The sequence below is a fragment of the Tenrec ecaudatus genome, chromosome 10, assembly GCF_050624435.1.
Source record: "Tenrec ecaudatus isolate mTenEca1 chromosome 10, mTenEca1.hap1, whole genome shotgun sequence".
NCBI classification, from domain to species: Eukaryota; Metazoa; Chordata; class Mammalia; order Afrosoricida; family Tenrecidae; genus Tenrec; species Tenrec ecaudatus.
Window position 1 is genome coordinate 155971878 of NC_134539.1, and position 19602 is coordinate 155991479.

General features: G+C 58.7%; 1 protein-coding gene across 1 annotated transcript; it reads right to left on the reverse strand.

Annotated features, from left to right (window-relative positions):
• Positions 1-1085: 1085 nt before the first annotated feature.
• On the reverse strand, positions 1086-18115 carry CANT1 (calcium activated nucleotidase 1). The gene is made up of 4 exons (XM_075562308.1): positions 18001-18115; positions 10814-11472; positions 9700-9903; positions 1086-8590 (listed from the first exon to the last, which is right to left on the reverse strand). The coding sequence occupies exons 2-4, from the start codon at positions 11448-11450 to the stop codon at positions 8220-8222; spliced, it is 1212 nt and encodes a 403-aa protein (XP_075418423.1). The 5' UTR covers positions 11451-11472; positions 18001-18115; the 3' UTR covers positions 1086-8219.
• Between the last annotated feature and the right edge of the window lie 1487 nt (positions 18116-19602).

Below are 19602 nucleotides of genomic sequence, written 5' to 3' on the forward strand. Positions count from 1 at the left end.
CTGGGCACGCAGCAACCAAAATGAAATCCAAGTAAAAGGTCCAGGAAGCACCAGTGTTTCCGGCAGCTCACCCGTGTTGCAGCCCCTGCCCTGCAGCCTCGCTCCCGCACGCACCGACGTGCCTTTGTGCGGAGCATGACGTCACGTCCCGCACGTACCACGTCACGCCACGTCACACCACGTCACCAGAAAGACTTCCGCTCCGATCGAGACTACTGCACGTTAGGAATGGCAGTGTTTTCACTGTGCACAGAAACATGGCGGTTTAATTTCGGAATGCAGACTTTCAGCATGCAGTGTAGTGCATTGTGTTAGGAGACTCACTTCTAGAAACCGCTTTTATCTCCTTTACTGAAATGTTTAATTGCAGAAAAATCCCTTCAATATGATTTCTTTACCATCACTACTGTGTGTGTGTGTGTCCATGTGGACACTCGTTTTTGTTTTTTTAAATAAGTAAAAGCAAATGTGATTTCATAAACCGAAGCTAGTATTTATTTGAAGCTTGTATTTGAGAATGATTAGCAACATTTGTTTATATTTTAGGACAAAAAGATTACTTGGGTTATGGATCAGTGACTACATTTACTCAGAAGAGAGAAAAATACCGATGAAGTAGATCCCCCTCTAGGATGTGAGCTGGATCAGCCTGTTTTCCAAAAAGTTCTGTCTTTTTGGTTTGTATTGTTCAGTTTTTGTTTGTTCACAGTAGAGTGTATCTCAGAGGGGTTATGTCAGTGGAGCTCACCCTTTTGAAGCTGTGTTATAGGGTTGTCCAGTTTTCGGTATATGAAACCCAGGATCGATGAAGCTAGAGGGGCAGCAACAGAATGAGTTTTGGGGGAATGGGGTTCAGTGGTGGAGGTGGGCAGTAAAAGGGAGACAATGTCAAGGAGTCCATGCAGAAAGAGAATGTTTGGAAACGGATTGTGGTAGCAATTGTACAGTTCTACTTGACCAGCCCCTAACACATCATTACGGGTCCGGTAGGCGCAATTGTACAGCGATAATAAGTAAAGATCATAGTAAAGTTATAGACAGCATGAGAGATAGAAGTGAAGTATTGAAATAAATGGAGTCAGACATGATTCATGGTAGCATGCTCACCTCAGTCCCACCTGATGGTCCACGTGGAGGAAGAGAGAGCTTTAATGCTAGCCCAGGCTTTTTATATTCTCTGGGGACATGCAAGCCCCTAATTACAGGTGAGGACATACATCACAGGGAGGGGTTGTGCTATAGGTAATACAGTAATGGGAGGGGGTGGTCTAGGGACATACATGCAATAGTAAGAGGAGGGACTGGGGGTATGCATGTGATAAGATGGGCAGATAACTTAACTTTGGATGTCACAGAGTCAGTTTGGCCTGTTCCCTGACTCAGCTGATGGAGACCATTATTGGTAGGGTGAGAACGCTTGGTCGCAGGCCGCAGGGAGGAATAGTTCATTGTCCCAGGAGCAGGGAGTGAGGCCTGCCATATAGTCTGGTGACTAACTGCCCTGGGGAGGATGTCTGTAAGCGTCTGACCTCCCCCCACAATACTGCATGTATTAGTCAGGACTAATAATAATTTTTGAAATTAAAACAATATTTTAAAAAGATAAAGCATTTCAAAAAATATGGATGAAAACGTGGTGGATTATTCTGTGCCATCGAGAGGCACTCCGAGTCCCCCAGATAGCCCCAGAGCTAGATGTTGGGCTTCCAGGCGCTATCAAAATCAAGCACTTCACCGAAAGGTGTGCGCTCCACGGCTGTTTGATTCCAGCTTTGCCAAGCCAGGGCTGTGCTTCCAAGAGCGCACAGAGGGAGCGGGCTCCGGAGGGTGAGGTTTAAAGAGGAACTGAGGAGGATGTTCTTGTTGGACTGTGCGGAAGCGCAGATTTGTTCCTTTTTAATCATCGTGTGATTTACGGCTTTCAGGACTGTGTTGCCCGATATTGTCGAAAACCTCTATGGTGTAAACATGTTTTGAGCAGGGGTTGGGGGAGATCTTTCTGTGAAGGATGAAAACTGAAAGCTTTGCTAATAAAGCCCATCCCGCGTCAGAATAGGGTGGGAAATGGTTCGTCAGCGATGTTTGTAGCTACAGATGACTCTAATCCTGGGACATCGCCTTCTCAAAGATGAGATGGGAAGCGGGCGGATGGGTTGTCTCTAGGGCCGGGAGACACGTTTCAGAACCTGCCCTTCACATACTAATTCTAAATGGAGTGCATAAACCATGCTCCGCTGAGATGAACTCACCAGCCATCTATCTGCCATGAACAGTGCAGAAGAATTCGCCGAGTTAGCCAGTGAGTTTCATGAAAACAAACAATCAAACATGCATGGAGGACAGGATTTCCAGCGTTTTCCAAAATGGCCCTAACCATCCTTTTGCCATTGTGTGCACTGTGTACCTCTGTGAAGAATAGTGGAAGTGCCACAGATTTAGGCTGCTAATGGCAAGATCAGCAGTTTGAAACCACCAGCCGCTCCTTGCAAGATGGGGCTTTCTACTCCTGTCCAGCTAACCAAAACTAAACTCACTGCGGTTGAGTTGCTCCTGACTCGCTGCTGCGGGTTTCCGAGACTGCGACCCTCACAGAGGCGAACACCTCCTCCCTCTTTCTCTGAGAAAAGACTCAACCTGGGAAACCTGCCGGTATAGTCTGTGCCGTCTTACAGCATCACTGAGTCAGATCCCACTCAACAGATGTCTTGGAAGGACAGCAAGCGTGCCCCCAGCAGCAAGGACGGCAGGACTTCATCTCACGTCCTTTGGCCGTACTGCCAGGAGAGGCCAGTCCCTGGAGAAGGCCCCTGTGCTTGGTAGAGGGGCAGTGAAAGAGGAAGGCGCTTGATGAGACAGACTGACAGACTGACCCAGTGGCTGCAACCACGGGCTCAGACACAGGAAGCCGTGAGGATGCGCAGGCCTGGGTGGTTTCGTTCTGCTGAGCAAGGGGGTACTGTGTGTTACAACAGCACCGAACCACAGCTTACTGGGAGCAGCCTTCTCAGCACTGATTAAAAATGGAGACAGCAGTCGCCTCTGCAGAGCATTGGCGATGCTCTAAGTCCTGCAAGTCTCAAATATCCCACCAGGGCTTAGTTCTTCATGCAAAAATAAACAGACACCGCCATCTCGTTTGGGTGCAAGTCTGCTTTCATCCTCAGGTAAATAAAATGATAGGCATACCAAAGAATTGTTTTGAAATGAATTTATCACTTACTAACCCTAAGTGTTTGATGTGTATACCTCTTTTATACACCTGCGCGCCTGGGTCAGTAAACATTTCTGGGCGCAGAGGTTGGGAGTGGAAACAACGGAAGCAGTCCTGAACTAGGCGGTGGTGGTTTTAGTCCGGGCGTGCCTTACTCACCCAGCTTTTGACAGCTAGCCACACAGAACCCTGGGATCTGAGTCTTCTGTGGGCAGAACCAGCAGCCGGACTCCTGGGCCGTAAGGTTCAAGCATCTGCAACCTTTGGAGAAAGGGCCAACACTTGATCCCGAGTAGCCCCGCCATCCGGCACCCCAATGGCTGTGTCTATGAACTCCCCACTCAGCATTGCCACGGTTCCAGCGACTCTGGCCCCGTGGTGCACGGGCAGCAGCTGGAAACCGCGGGAGCTGCTTGCAGGGCTCTCTGTGCTCCTGCAGTCAGCCTGGGACACCCAGAGGCAGTTCTGCCCTGTCCTGTGGGGTTGCCATCAACTCGGCAGGCGAGGAGCCCTGGTGGCAGTGGTTAAGCCCACCTGTCACTCCGCCAGGAAGAGGTGCCAGCTTGGAAGCCCTGTGGGGAGCTTGAGGGTGGCTTGGAGTGGGACTTGGCTGAGGAGGGGCCGGCGGTTGTGGTGGAGGGGGGATAGGCAGTACGTGCGGAGACTGTACCATGGTTTTCCATTGGATTTGCCAATGTTCTGTTCCCCAACTTATCTTTTGTCATTATTCTTGTGTCTTCCCAAGAGCAAGGGGTTTGAAGCTGGCTGTCTTTTGGTGTGACAGCTGAGACGACCTTGGCTGCCCACAAGGTCACAAGAACACCACCCCCCCCATGTCTTTGTCTAGGGCTCTAGTGTTTGCTAGCAGTTAGGTCTGCGCTCCACTCACGTCGGTGCGTGTGCAGAGGGAAGGCTCCAGGGGGTCTGTTTCCAGCTGAAAGACTGATTCTAGCCCAGTGGTGAGGAAAACCCCCTTTCCCACTGACCACTACTGTCAAGGTTCACTGGTGCCTGCACAGGATGCCGTCCCTGGCTCTTTCTTGTTCCACTGGTTTCTGTCTGTCCTGCAGCACCACCACCCTGCTTTGATGGACGCAAATCTGCAGCTGACCCCTCCAACCCGAGGCGGAGTGACAAGACTGATGAGACTGCACCCTAAGCCATCTTATAAGGACAGACTGCCAGCCTTTCTCCCATGGAGCAGTTCTGGGCCTGAGCTACCAACCCGTGTGCCACCCGGCTCCTGTCGAGATGAATGGAACTACACGTGCTCACGTCAAGTCCTGCGTGTTCAACGATGGTCTTGCCCCCTAAACCCAGCCTTCTGCTCCATGGTCCTCATCTGGGGGGGGGGGGCTTTCTTCAATCTCACTACTTGCAGTTTCAGCACACAGGCTTTGCCCATTTGCATCTACACAGGTCAGGTTTTTCTGGTGTTACTGAACTTGGGGTGTTTTTGGTTTTCTTTTAAATGGAAGCTCCACTGGTTCGTTGCAGCTGTACAGAAATAAGTTCCCCTTGCATGTATGGGCCACAAGCCCTGCAAGTTAGTGAGACTGAACGTTGGCCTCAGTATGTTTTCTTCTAACGTCCCAGTCATTTCCGTCTGGGTGCTCAACACGCCTTCCTTCACCCCACCCTGCCCAGCGGGAGCGTCTTTTCCTCCTCGCCTGTTGGGCAGACTGCTCCAACCACGGAGTGCCGAGGGGCTGCTTGCTTCCTGGGCTGATCCGTCTGCCAGCTCTGGGGCTGGTTTGACCGGAAGAAGCTCCACGGCGGGTACATAGAACTCTCCATGGTTTTTGGTTTGGGCAACTTCTATGCGGTGTGAAATGACTTCAAAATGAAAAAGTACTTGACAAAAGAATGAAGGCAGGCAGCGAGCACTCAGGACTCACTTTGGCTTTGGGGGAAGACACTCCATTGCCCACCAGGCCAGGGAGCCGGAGCTTTTCAGATGAGGGGGGAGCCTGCTGTCCTGGTCTAACAGCCTTTATCGCGAGCAAGTATTGGATTTTGTCAGAGGTTGGTTCTTTATCGGTCAGTGTTTGGGAGGCTTGTGGTTTTGACCCTTCACTGGTCAGTTTGCCAAATCACATGGGTTGGTTTAGCAGGTCACACCAACTTGCATTGCAGGCCCCAGCTGACGGTGTCGCGGCCAGCCTTCATCCTGCCGCTGTGCTGGGCCATCAGGGGTACTGGCCTGCCTTGCCTTGTCATCTCTTTCTGCTCTGGGTTATCGGGCACCCTCAGGCTCTATTTCCTAGAGAACTTGGTCTTATCAGTCACTAACTTGGACAGAAGTCACTAGTGAAGCCATCAGGGCTTAGAGTCTTCTGTGTGTGAAGATGTTTTGTTTTTGCTACATGTTAAGTCTTAAAAATCAACAAAACTTACTAGTTTCAAGCGCACACCAGAATAGGGTGAACATGTGGGATGGACCTAAATCTTCTTTCCCCACCAGATTGAGTTGACTTCTGGGCTTTTGCCCAGAAACCAAGCACTGGGCAAAGGGCCCGGTCACACACAGTGTTCAGGTGCCACAGTCTCTTGAGGAGTCATGGGCTGATGCTGGGTTCCTTTGCCTTCTGCCTCTCTCGCTGCCCGGTCAGTGGACACGCCCAGACCAGGCCTCACCCGCCCACGGTACTTGACCACTGGACACTCCTTGACACGCTTTCCCACAGCTGGGCTGGCCCAGCTTCCACACCCAGACAACCTCCCTGGCTCATGGGGATGCCACACAGTGGGTAAGCCGCTTCCTGGCCCTACACCACCTTGCGGCTGGTTGCCAAGCAGACCCCACCCTGGGACGCTCACAGGCTGGTTTTGGGCTGTCACTGGAACCTGTGCTTGGAACCTGCTCAAAGCCACTGGCAGGTGGGGTGGCTGCACGAGGTGCTCTGACCAGCAGTGTCTCCTGCATGGCGTCAGAGCCACCGTTCTGAAGCACTGCCCGGTCCTCTGCCAGCCTCCCCACTCTCGGCTTGAGACCACTGTGGCAGCTCTAGGGACTGGCCCGCCAGCTAGCATACCCAGGCCACGGGAGACAGCCCGCCACCCTCACGTCTAAGTGTGCTCTGTTATACTTCTCTAGAGGAGGCGTCCTTCTTCGGGCTGGCTGATGTACACTCAAAATCCCGGGCCAATAGCACAATTCAGAGGTGCCAGTTCTGCTCTGGTACAGCACACCCTGGGGCAGTGTAGGAGGTTTCATACAGGGCCGGTCCCTGGAGGTATGAGCATGGGCAGTGAGGGACTCTGGGAACTATAGCCATCCTGCATGGGAAGGGACCAGAGGCTGGGCAGAGGGGCAGCAGGAGCTGTACTGAGAACCTAGTGACAGGGAATCGGCCATCCCAAGCTGAAGCACTTCCCTCCCAGCCCCTGGTTGGGGCTCCCATGGCCAATCCGGAGCCTCCCTCCAGGGACACAGGGAAGAATGGGTGGGAGGGGGCAAAGGGCACATGTTCCTGGGTCCCCTTTCCTCCTAAAGATGCTGTCCCTCGCAGTCCTGGGGTGCCCGTCACACACACACCAGTGCCCAGCCCTTCCATGGTTTATTGCTATAAAACATGGGCCCAGCAGGGATGACAGGGATGGGGGCAGAGCTAGGAGGTGGTTGGCTTTCAAAGATGGGCACACCTCAAATGCAGTACACCCCTGTGAAATGCTGCCTCAACACAGGGGGCCCCCTGGCTCCAACAGTGAAGGACCGTCTCAGGTCCTGGCCCCAAGTCCCCTCAAGTCGTCTCACGTGCCCACAAGCCCTGCGCCCTCCCATGATGTCTGGCTCCTTTGAAGCACCACTTTTACCCAGCTTGGTGAGGTGACGAGAGAAGCCGGCTTGTCCTCTAGTTTTCATGGTGAGGGCCTCCCCCCGGGGGTGGCTGGGTGTCAGAGCACCCTGCCTGGCGGGCTGAGTTCTAGATGGAGGTGGCACCTCCTGCCCGCGGCTCCCTGGGAAGAAGGTGGAGCAGCAGGAGGAAAGGGGCGCTCCCTGGATGCACCCCCATAGGTCACACAGACAGAAGTCCCCGCAGTAGGCAGCAGGTTGGGGTCAGCAGCCAGATGGTGGTAGGCCCAGCCCGCCTAGCCCTGCGGCCACATGGAATGAGGTCACTTCTTTGGGAGGGGCAGTGGGCAGGTGAAACACCCCTTCACAACACTGATCGGGGCTAGCGTCTGCCTGCGCCTTCCCTGCCTATGCCCTGCAGCGCTGAGAGGACAGCAGGACAGACAGTGGGGGCAACCAACAACCTTGCGCGTATCTGAGTGTGCGCACGCGTGTGCGCCCCCATGTGCACGTGCCAAGGCAGGGCCTCATTCAGACACATAGCCCGGGATGAAGCTGCCGGGCCCAGGGCCATGTGTAGGTGGGCAGAACCTGGATCCAATGCTTTCGGGAGAGTTTGAGTCACCCCAGAGATGCTGCCAGGGCTGGCACTGGCTACAGTGGCTGGCAGGGCGGCATCCCCTCTCCCTACAAGTGCCGCCTGAGGCCGAGTCCCATGGCCATCTCCAGCCTGGGGGCCGTCCTGCAGGACTCTCTCTCTGTGAGCAGGTGGCCCCACGCTCCGAGGGAAGAACATGACTTTCTCTGAAAGAGCACAAGGCACCCTGCGGAGGCATCCTGGTGGGAGACGCTGGCGTGGGGGCAGGGGGAGTACTGAGCCGGGACCCGGCAGGGCCAGGCCCGTGTCCCAGAGCCTGTCCTCTTCCACACCACCCTGCGACGTCCCCTGACATCCACGTCTGGGCCCCAGGCCAGACACTCAGGTAATGCCCATTGAACAGAGTGGAGGAGGGAAGTGGGGAGGCTCGGTGTGAGAATTGCAGGCCCCAGGTGCAGTGACCACCATGACCACCAGAGGGCGGTGCACAGAAGTCTGGGCAGCTGGCCGTGCAGGGGCAGCTCTGGGCTCAGACCTCCGGGGTCCGAGGAGAGACAGCAGGTGCTGGCCTGTCTTGGGCTTTATAACTGGGGGTCACGTCTTACTCAGTGGCTTCAGATAAACTCGATGCCCTCGTACTTGACGGCCCCGACTCGGGTCTCAGGCAGGAGCGTTCGGCCGTCCAGCGTGAAGGCCGTGATGTAGGTGGCCACCAAGCCACTGTCCTCCTCAGACTTGAGGGCGACGATGATCTGGTCGTCCGTGTTGGGCACGAACTTGAAGGAGGAGAAGCCGTGCGTGGGCACCAGCTCACCGACGCGGCGCACGGCCACGTCCTGGAAGTCTGGCGTGGCGCTCAGCAGCAGGTTGGTGCCCCGGCGCTCATCCTCCTTCTCGCTGTAGCGCTGGTGGCTGGCACGGCGCGGCAGGAAGAACCAGCGCCGCAGGGTGTCGCTCCAGCAGGCCGACTCGTGGATGAGGTAGCCTGCGGGCACAGCGCGATCAGCTCTCCCGGCCCCCAGATGCCCCTCAGCACCCTGCCGCCTTCCTGCTGGCCCAGTGACTCACACACAGACCTCTAGGGCAGTAAGGGATGGCTCCCTGGGGGTTCATTCTCGACAGCGAGGTGGCAGCTAACTGCCTCGTCTTTCACCTGCAAAGCAGTTGGTGGGGTCGAACTACTGACCCTTTGCTTTTTAGCTGGGTGCTAGCTGCAGCCGCAGCAGGCTTCAAGTCCAGCGACACTTACTGCTGCAGGCAACCCGGCAGGGTGCTGCTCTTCCCTCAGCACATGGCCTTTCTCCTTCGGAGTCCGAGGCTGGAGGCCCAAAGCACTGCCCTTGCTAGTCAGCAGCTGAGCGTTTACCCGCTGCAACACCATGGCTCGACGCCTGGGGTAGGTGGCCCAGGGACACATAGGTCAGATGGGGGTCTGCTCATTTGTTCTGACTCATGGGGACTATGGGTGGGCACAGAAAAAGAGCTGTGCCCAGGCGTTTCCTTCCCCGGGGCAGCTGGTGGGTCTGAACTGTGGAGCTCCTGGCCACCAGGACCCTCTACTTGTCCCTGGGTGGATTTTGGCGTGCCCGTCCACCATGGGCCTCAGTGTGAGAGGGGATGGATGTAGGGAGAGCTAACTAGACTGCGGGCTCGGGTCCTGCCCCGGGGCTGGGAATTGAGGGCACTGCTAAGCAGTGTCAGGGACCAGGTGACCCACTGGAGCCACTTTATCTAGAACTGACTGCAAGCACCTCCACTGCAGCCACAGAGACTGGGGGAGGGGTGAGGGGTGGAGGGCAGCTGTCAGAAGAAGCAGGTGCCTTCCAGGCGAGGCCACTTGATGGCAACCACGAGGAGGAGCCCAGGGCATGAGTTCCACAGCGCCCGCCTGCCCCCAGGGGCAGCAGAATGGATGACACTCTAGCAAGGAGCCCTGGGGCTCAGCAGGTCAGTGGTCGGAACCCATGAACACCTGGCCCCTGGGACAGCACTGGGCAGTGCTACTTGGGCCCCTTCCCCAGGGGGACTCGCTGCGAGTGGCCAGGCACCTCTCCTGCCTTTCTCCTGAAAGAAGTCAGACCTGTGCTGGCTCACCTGGTGGCCGGATGCCGGCGGCGGTCCTCAGGGCATTGTAACTGGCCACCCAGTTCTCGTGGTCCACGCTGCCCCTGCGACCCACCACCTTCACCCACTCGGGGTTCTCGTTCATCACCTCGCCCGTGGCGGTGGTCCACTCCTTTCCCAGGCCGCCCACGTACAGACTCTCATCCTTCACGGCCAGCCACTCAGCTTTGAAGCCTGCAACGGGCAACAAGAGTCAGGGTGCCTGAGACTCCACCCAGAGCTGTCCGCGACTCTAGGGGCCAGGTCCTCCTGTCCCTGACTCTAGGGGCCTGGCCCTCCTGTCCCTGACTCTAGGGGCCAGGTCCTCCTGTCCCTGACTCTAGGGGCCAGGTCCTCCTGTCCCTGACTCTAGAGGCCTGGCCCTCCTGTTCATTGATGTCATATTGGGAAACTGATTCTCCTGCTGGACTGGTCTTAAACATGACCTAACTTTTAAGGTCTCAGCAGCCTGTGCCAAATGGTGACTTGGCTGACACCTGGCTGGCGGGAGGCCGCTCCATCCTGCTTCCTTAGCAGGAGGCCGCAGGAACGGGTACCTTAGCCCTCCCCCTCCCTGCCAGGTGGTGGCAGAACCTTGTCCACGTCTGCTGTGATTCTTGGGAGCCTCCTCTGCACCTGTGGCCCCAGGATGGCAGTAAGCCTTGCCGGGTGAGGCATGCACCCCTGCTCTGACCCCCCTCCCCCCTCCTCCTGCTCTGTCAGGGGTGGGGCAGGCTCATGGCTTTAGTGTGTGACTGTCCTCCCTCTAACACCTGGACTGAGCAGCCTGGGCGTGTGCCCTGCCAACTGCCCTGCCCTGGGCAAACAGTAATGAGGTGACACTCCTGGGGGAGGTGACAGGGCCTGATCCTAGAGCCTGCAGCCGGGCTGACTTCCCAGGAGGTGCAGACCCATGCAATGCTGCCTGCCATGACCCCGGTGCCCTCCTGCTGTCCGCCCCGCTGGCTTCCCTGCCTCACACAGGTCTCAGGTAAGGACAGCCTGGGTTTCACAGGAAGATGTTCAGGAGGAGCCCCCCAGGGGATCCTGGGGAGGAATCCTCCACACCCCCAGTCCCCTGCCCTCTTCTCTGGCTCGGGCTCACCTTTGCCCACTGTGCCGTCCCCATCCGCCAGGATGACCCAGGGCACGGCCTGGGGGCCTTCGATGCGGTAGATGACGCCTGTGCGGTCATCCACTGAGTACAGCTTCCCGTCAAAGACGATTAGCTCGGACAGCTCCATGCCCCGCCCCTTCTCTGCCAGGTGGGACTCCAGGACCTGGTGGGTGGGGTCCCACTCCACGGTCACGCGGTCCCCGCTGTCTGACAAAGTCAGGTGGCCTTTTTTCAGGTAGCTGAACCAGGTGTGCTCCTTCTGGGCCCTGGACTCTGTGTCCAGGTCGGCGATGACCGCGATGCGGTATCGAGTGCCCCCAGATGTCCTCTGGGGTGGGGACAGCGGGTACGTGTCATTGTAGCGGTCAGCAGGGCCCAGCCTCCAGTTGTGGGCGTTGGGCGCAGAGGGCCTGGCAGAGGGCGTGCGGTGGGCGGGCAGGTGGTGGGCGTAGACCAGCCAGAGGGCAGCGAGGGTCAGGAAGACTGCGATCACCTTCCAGCGTGGCCGGAAGCGGGGGTCGGCAGCCTTGGTCATGGACGCCAGCACGGGCAGGCCCCCCACGCTGATGCGCAGGGCCTGCATGGACTCATTCCACTCCAGGGGCTCAGAGGGTGGTGCGGGCATCAGGGTGGGGTGCGGGCGGCACCTGCGCACAGGACAGAGGAGAGTAGTCAGCGGTAGGACGAGGGACATGGCCAAGCCTGTAGTCTGTCTTCCTCTGTCCCACAAAAGGAAGGCTGAGACAGAAGAGGACAAGGTCATGGCCCAAACAGGACGGCAGGCAGCCTGGCACTCGAGGGGTGGGGTGCCTGTGATGCTCCGATGTTCACTCTGACTTGTGTCCCCACCTTTGCAGACCACAGGCCATCGGCCTGTATGGTCCCTGAGCTGGGAAGGTACCGTGCATGTGACAAATGTCCCCCTGAAGCCCGAGCCACCTTCTAGAGACAGCTCTGTGGCTGCTCACCAACCCTGGAGCGGCCATTGGGGTGCCCCAGCTTGTCCTGTCCTCCTGTAGGAGCAACGACCCTCACCCCCACCCCCCGGCCACCCCGTGGGCCTGCAGCTTGGCCAGAACAGTGCTATGCTGGCCTCCCGCTCAGGTCCCTGGGGCCCCTCCTGTCACCCACTTACTTGCCACACCTCCTGGGGGCTCAGTTTCTGACCTCCCATCACACCTCAGTCAGGAGTCTGACCAGAGCACCAGCCTACTGGCCTCTGTGTCCAGGCCCCACAGGTCCCTAGAATGCACACGCCCACCCTCAGCCCTCCAGGGAGGTGGCTGGACTAGCTGTCTGTGGGAGTGGTTCCCAGTGGGCCCTGACTTATCCACCAGAACAGCGAGGGGATGCAACGCAGCTCTGGTCCCTGGTGGGGCCTCGGAAGTAGACTGCCAGGCCTTTCTTCCTAGTCTCAGTCTGGAGTTCTGCTGTGGGCAGCGCTGGAGGTGTGCTGGCTGAGCTGGACCAAGGTCTCCAGCCTGGAAGACCGCATTTTCCCAGAGAACTTCTGCCCCTCATGCCTGCCGCCCCGCAGGCACCCGTGTCTGGGGCTGGGAGAAAGTGGGCCTCTCACGACGACCCCCACGGGGCAGGTGGGTTCAAACGGCAAAACCTTTGTGTTCACAGGGCCCTGGGCAGGCAGGAACCAGTCCGCGGCCGGCCTGTGACTGCAGCCATTGAGGCACCCACCTCAGGGAGCTCCCTGGGACCCCAGAGTGATGATGGAGGCCTCACTGCTCAGCAGTTCTTACCCAGCTGATTCCTCCATGACCACAGGGGCCAGCAAACAGTGGCCACCCAGCTTCCAGGGGCCAGCTTACCCTGCTTGCCGCCCGGCACCAGACCAGGCAGGGCCTCACACCTGCCTCCACCCCTGGGAGCCTGGCAGCAAATGCCCCTGCTCTGTGTTCTCTACAGGAAGTGGGGGCCCCGGAGCCCAGCTTCCACCAACGGGTGGTGAGGCTCCCTGAAAGATAATTAATCTGCTGCCGCCGCAGGGCCAATTCTGACTGAGAGAAGAGACACCCCCTAAGGTCTCTGAGGCTGCCTCTCACGGGAGCAGACACCATGTCGGCCTGCTGGGGTCGAAGTGCTTATGCACTGAGCCACGACCGTTGCCCTGAGCGGGCGCCGACTCACAGTGGCCCACCGACAGAGTGGACGGGGGTGGGGGGTTCCGTCTGAGCTGCAATTCCTCGAGGAATCAGATGGCCTCGCCTTCCCCTCAGTGCTGGCTGCTCTTGCCCCTGGAATGTGATTCTCCACCCTGGAGGGCCAGGCTGCTGTGCCCTCACCAGTTGGTGCCAGGGACAACTGCAATATGGCACATGGCAAGTCTCAGAGAGGGGCAGCAAGAGCGACAGATGGGGGGGCAGTGTGAGCACGGGGGCAGAGACTTGAGGGATGTGGACACAAGCTGAGGGGACAGGGCGGTACAGAGGCTGCTCGAGGCCAGGACTGGACCCTCTAGTCCTCGACACCTGCGCTGTGGGCCACCTCAGCCATCTGCCCTCAAGCACTGCGAGGTACTAGGCGTGGTGGTGGTGGTGGTGGCGGCGGGACAGTGACCTCTGGAGCACCATCTGCACTGCTTCCTGTGCGCCCCACCTCCAGGCAGCATCTGTGCCCGTCTAGCCCAGCTCCCCGAGATCCAGCAGACCTGTCCATCACCAGGAAATTCCTTTAAGAGCATGGTCAGGCTCCCTCCCCATGGAACAGGCACTCATGGCCACCACTCCCCAAGGAGTCCCAGGAAGTGGTGCTTTAGCAGGAGAGCTCCTTGGCCAGCCCAGTCCCTGCTGGTGCCAGGATAGGAACCTGGCGCAGCGACAGTGGCGGATTGACTCAACCACAGAGGAAGACCCCACCAGCCACGCATGGCAGCTCCCCAACACACCCCACCCGGCTCCAAAGAGCAGCGTGGCTCCGCGGTCCCAGCCTGTCACCTTCACTGCCACACCTTTCTTCCTGGGGCCAGCTCCCAAGCACCCAGGCCTCCTCCTCTCCAGCCCCTCTCCTGAAACCAGAGTCTACAGGCCAGCCTGCAGAGGGGCTCGTCCATGCCCCTGGGGAGCAGCTGGTCTCTCTCCCTGCTCCTGCCTGCTCCCCATCCCACTGAGACCAGCAGTGGACACAGGGCCCACCTACCTTCATGGGCAGCCCCGGGCCCGCCACCGCTTCTACAAAGGGCTCGCCTGCTGCAGAAGCCAGCTCACTGGCTACGGCCTGAGCCAGTGCCCTCTGACCCAGGATGCAGCTGAGTAGAAGGGTGGGGAGCAGGGGCCCAGGGCACCTCTCACAGTCCCTCTGGGCCCCGCAGAAGTCACCTTCCTTGCCTCTGAGATGCGGTATGTCCCCAGAGCCACGTCCCCCTTCTCTCGCTGCCAGAGATAACTTCCTCATTGGCAGCACCGAGCTCAACCCTCTGACCTCTGCAGTCGGCTCTGTGCCAGAGCAGGGGCTGGGCTTCCGCTGCAGGCACCCTGCCCGCTGGCTCGGGAGCACAGGGTGTGAATGGAGGAGGGGCCCCCAGGTAACACACAGGGCTGCTGAGCAGAGGGTTGGTGGTCCGAAGCCACCTGCTGCCTCATAGGAGCAGGTGAGGCCCTTCCGCTCGGCCCTGTAGGGTTTGCCATGACCCTGGTGTAATTTCACGGCCCTGGGGGCTGCTGGACAGGGCGGCCATTTGGTGCTCTGTGCTGGGCTGCTCAGTGACAAGTTGGGGGTGCGCGCCCCCCAGCTCTCCTCGGAGAAAGGGAAGGACAGCCCTGGAGGTCGCAGGGGCAGGCCACCGTGCCCACAGGGCAGGTCTAGTCTGTGCTGTGGGGTCTCTGTGAGTCAGAACTGGCTGGGTGGCCTAGGGGGAGGATGACAATGGGAGCCACTCAAGGGTGAGCCTGCTGCCTGGGAGTCTGGCAGGAGGACCGGAAGGCAACCCTGTATCACAGGGGCATGCATCATGGGGTATTGGGGACCCCACTGGCACGTCCCCCAACTCTCTGGGCAGTAGGGCCAGCAGACCTGCTCTAGGACAGCGTCTCTCTCAGCCTTCGAGTCCCGGCCACTGCAGCAGTGACCATGGCTGGGTGGCTTCAGCATAGCTTGACACTTCTGTGGGCCACAGCCTGGCACGCTCTCATGGGTCTAAATCTAGGGTCAACAGAACCTCTGCCTGGTGCTGCCCTGCCTGTCCCTCCCCAGCTTCTAGAGGCTAGCCGCCCCTTTAAGGGGGAAGACTGGTGCATGTAGGCTTTCTGGCCCACCAGGACAAGCCCCATCTACAGGACAGGACAGTGGACTAGCAATCACCTGCCCCCGGCCAGATGAAGGGGCAGAATTTAGCTTCTGGGAGCTAAGGGGTGGGCACCCACAAAACCATCCGCAGGAGGGGTCAGGCAAGGCCCTCCAGCTCCGCCCAGTCTGTATCACAATTGGGTCTGTGACCAGACTAGTGGCCTGTGCTCCTTGACTGTTTTTTTTTTTCATAAGGTGATTGCTAGGCCTTTCTTCTGAGGTGCCCCTGGGTGGGCAACCCACCAACAAACAGGCTGCACCAACCAGAGCTCCTCACGCCCCTGGGAGGGTGACCTGGCCCCTGGAGGAGCCCAGCCCAGACAGCACCCCACCCCACCAGGGCCTGACATTGGGAATCCCACAAGCACGCCACCTCAGGGGCTCACTTCTGGAGGCGGGTGCGCCCACCCCGGGGCCCAGCCTCCTTTTTTCCTTGGTGCTCAGTGTCACCCAACTTCTTCTCAGCCCAGCGAGACCCTTGGAACCGCCTGCCCCACGGGCACGTCTGCACTTTGACTCTACTGGTCTTACGGTTGGACTCTGCTTCTTTCTGGTCCCATGCCTGCATCCTCCCTGCCTGGAGCCCCCCAGTGCCCCTCGTCTTCCCTGCACAGGCCAGCTCGGAGTGAATGGAAGAGGAGCTTGAACTTGTACTGAGCCATGGGGTGGGGTGGGTGGGGTGGTGGTGGCTGGAGATCCAGAGGCACTGAGCGGTTACAGACAACCCGGGCTCAGAATGAAGGGAGACAGAACGAGGTAGCCAAATACCTTCCCAAGCAGATGGTTCTAGAAACCAGACCCAAACCCAACTCCCTGCCATCCAGTTGACACTGGCTCCCAGTGACCCTCCAGCACAGGTTAGAGCTGCCCCTGTGATTCCTGAGACTGTAGCTCTTTACAGGAGTAGAAAGCCTCCTCCTCCCATGGAGCGGTTGGTGGTTTTGAACTGCTGACCTTGATGTTAGCAGCCCAATGCATAACCACTACACCACTGGGGCTCTTGTTTCCCCCATTCATTAAGGAAGTCTTGATGGAATGACATGGAAAATTGACATAACCGTTCTTAAATGGCACTGTGCTGAGCTGGTCCTCCCACTGGTACACAATGCCGGGCTGGCCAGGTACTAGGCTGCACACAATGTGGAAATCATTACGTGCCTGCTCCTCTGAGCGTCAGCACTTAGCATGAGCTTTCCAGGAAATCTAAGAGACCAGGCAGCAAGAAGGGACAAGGGTGACCATTGTGTCCTTCCCTCCAGAGTTGGCAGGGCCATCTTACACATCTGCTGGGCGTCCCGCAGAGAGACTCAGCCCTTGTTAGAGCCCTGACCCAGCTCAGGACTCTGGTCTGGCCACAGCGGTCACCCGTCCAGACGGGGCTTTGGAAAAGCAAACATTGGTGCATTTATCCACCCCCACCCCCCAAGGAAGAGGGCCAGGTGAGAGAGGCCGTGTCCGTGGGGTCTGGATGAAGCCACACCCCTGTGGGGGCTGCTGCCCCGGCACCCTGCATCTCCTGGTTTTCCAGCGGACCAGGGGCACATTCACATTTCCACAAGCCTGGTGGGGCTGCCACAGGCTATGAAAATGTGCTGTAAACCACACAGACAGACATGCAAACTCCAGACCATCGAGGGGACTTTGATTCACAGCCATGCTCCATGGAGTCTCCAAGACTCTGTTTTACGGGTGCGCACAGCCTCAGCTTTGCCCTACCGAGGGACTGTTGGGTTTGAACCACCAATCTTGCTGTGGTTAGCAGGTTACTGTGCCACCAGGGTTATGTGGGAACTCCACTGGGGTACAGCTTTTGGGGGACAGTGAACAGAAGATACACACCTCCAGCGGGCGGTCTGCCACTTGGGCAAGGCGTCACTAGCTGGGATCAGGTTAATTTGGACAAGACTTTGAGCCCTCTGTCCCCATCCCTGTGGTGGCGTGGTAACAAGTGCCTGACCGGACAAATCCTTATGTCATCCTCCCCTGGGGATGCCTGGGCTGCACAGGATGAGACATGGGGGTGGGGGGCAACAGGAGGGCAGACCCAGGAGCAGGGCTGGGAAGGGGCTCTGATAGGGCTGTCTGCAGGTCCTTGCCCGTAGAAACATCCCCACAGTCCTTGCACTGCGGAGCTTAGGAAAAAGGTGTCCCGGGAACATCTCGAGCCAGGAATGAGGATGGTGCTGGCGGGCGAGAGGGGCAGGGGGTTCCTGGGGACACAGGCGCCTGAGGGAGAGATGGGTTACTGGTGGAGGTGGTGGGGATGGGGTGGGTGTAAGCTCAGGCACAGAGAGGGCAAGTGCATTGGGAGGAGCAGGGACCCTCTGACCAGGGCAGAAAAAGGGGTGCGAGGGTCACAGTCACGTGGCTCTGCAGGGAGAGGGAGGCTAGCTGCGGGCGCTGTCTCCGGCAGGGACCTTTCTGAAAGTAGACTGCCAGGCCTCTCCTCCGAGGCACTTCCGGGTCAGTCAGAAGCACCAAACTGGTGGCTAGCAGTCGAGCCCTTACCAGTTTCTCCCCCAGGGTGGTGGTGGTGGTGTGTGTACGTGTGTGTGAGCGGGGAGGGGGGCGGACACGAGCCTAGCTGCCCAGCGGACCGAAGGTGCGGAGGCCGGCGCGGGAAATCAGGGGCAGAGCGGGCCTGGCCACAGGTCAGGGCTGGGCAGGGGTCCCCGAGTCGCCCAGGGCACAGGCAGGGACAAGTCAGAGGGGCACTACTTCCCAGAGTCGGGAGGGATGGGGATGGGGGGCAGCGGGGCGGGGCTTAGGGGCAGAGGCTCTTTCGGGTCACAGGGGACGGAGCCTGAGGGCCAGGGGCGCGGGGCCGCAGCTCCGGGCATCACGAGGGAGAGGGGCACCGGTGGGCGAGGGTCACTCACCCGACGGGCTAGGGTCCGGTGCCCGCGGCGGCGGGCCTGGGCGGCTTGGCCGGACGGGGGGCGCGGCCACCTCCGCCGGCGCGCGCTGGCCCCGCCCGCGGCGTCGCGCTCCCGGCAGTCCCCGCTCTGAGGCTGCGCGCCGGCGTTCGCGGGGGCTGCTGGGAGTTGTAGTTCTTGCCCGAAGACTCCGGGAAGTTGCCGCTGACTACCCTTTCCCGCAGAGCCCTTTACTGCGAGCCATTCTGAACATCCGTCCGGAAAACTTAGGGGCAGGATGAGGGGTTGGGGGAAGGAAGGGGTCGATGAGGGCTGCAGGGCTGGCGCTGAGATTATGAACTTCCCCTCCACCCCCCTGGCCTGGCCCGCTGGACCCTCGCCCTATCTCAGACTGAGAAGCAAGCACCTTTGCCCCCCTCAATCTCAGCGCGCCCCTCTCCTGGTCTCTTCAAATGGGCCACCTCTGGAATGGGGACCCGCTCCAGGTGCTTCATCGCCGCCGGGGCACAGGTGTGCTGGCTGGCGTGTCCTGCGGGGAACCGAGGCGCCCGCGCTGGGGGAGGAATGGACCGTGCTGACCTCCTCGCCCATCGATCGATCAATACTGACCTCTAACCCGAGCCTTTCCTGCAGCCTCCAACCCCTCCCCCCACCCTCCCCACACTCCAGCAATAATGACCATTTCAGAAACCCTGAAAATAAGAGACCTGGTTTCTCACGTTCAGCGCCTGCGGGCATGCAGCCCCACCCCCACCCCACCACCCCCAAAAGCCATTTACCACCGACTAACGCACCAGAAGACAAAAAAGAACGATCTGAGTGGTGCCCGAGGAGACACCCATCCCCCACCCCCCTGGCCCGCTTCTCCTGTTCCCATCCAGGGGCAACAGCTGTATGTGTTCTTGGGATTCCTTTCTGAATGAATGCCTGCATTGCCGAACAAGTCATAAACACATCGACTAAATGACCTTCTGTTACCAACAGGAGGTGGGGTGGGGGTGGTGGGGGTGAAGTTGCTACCCACTGGCCTACTAACTCTAAGGTTCTCAGTTCCCAAACCACCAGTCCCTCTGAGGAAGAAAGGGGAGGCTGTCTACTCCTGGAAAGAAGTACAGCCTGGAAAACCAGCAGGGGCAGCTCCACCCGGCAGGGACCTCAAGGCAGTGAGTTCGACTACAACCAAATGGGAATAGGTGGAACACGCTTTCATTTCTTTTTAAAGGAGACAGACTCCTTGAATTCATGTTTGTTTCCTGTAATACAGAACGGGCTCACAACTGATGAAATGTTCTGGCCCGGCTCACTGGCGGGAGCCTCCTTAGACCGTTGGCAGCAGACTTGCCCCATCCCGTCCATAGCAGATTTCCTGCTGCGGCTCCCAGGGGCGGAGTCGTGGATCTGTTAGGTAGCTTAGCCTAGGGAATTGGGAAGTCCATTTACACATGCCCAGGAGAGCCATAAAAGGACAAAAGCTGGATTTTCCCACCAGTGGGCCCAGATGGGCGTTACACCTGGCAGCCCACCTGGGCCAGGTGACTGCAATTCAGCCAATGGGATCAACCTGGGATCGTTCACTACGCCTCCCCTGGGAACCCTTGAAAAGGC

Excerpts from the sequence above, each read along its gene's own strand:
- CANT1 (XM_075562308.1), bottom strand. The coding sequence starts at position 11,450 with ATGCCCGCACCACCCTCTGAGCCCCTGGAGTGGAATGAGTCCATGCAG. Across the intron at positions 9,904-10,813 it reads GGACGGCACAGTGGGCAAAG|GCTTCAAAGCTGAGTGGCTG; the intron begins GTGAGCCCGAGC and ends TGCCCGTTGCAG. Across the intron at positions 8,591-9,699 it reads CGCCGGCATCCGGCCACCAG|GCTACCTCATCCACGAGTCG; the intron begins GTGAGCCAGCAC and ends CTGTGCCCGCAG.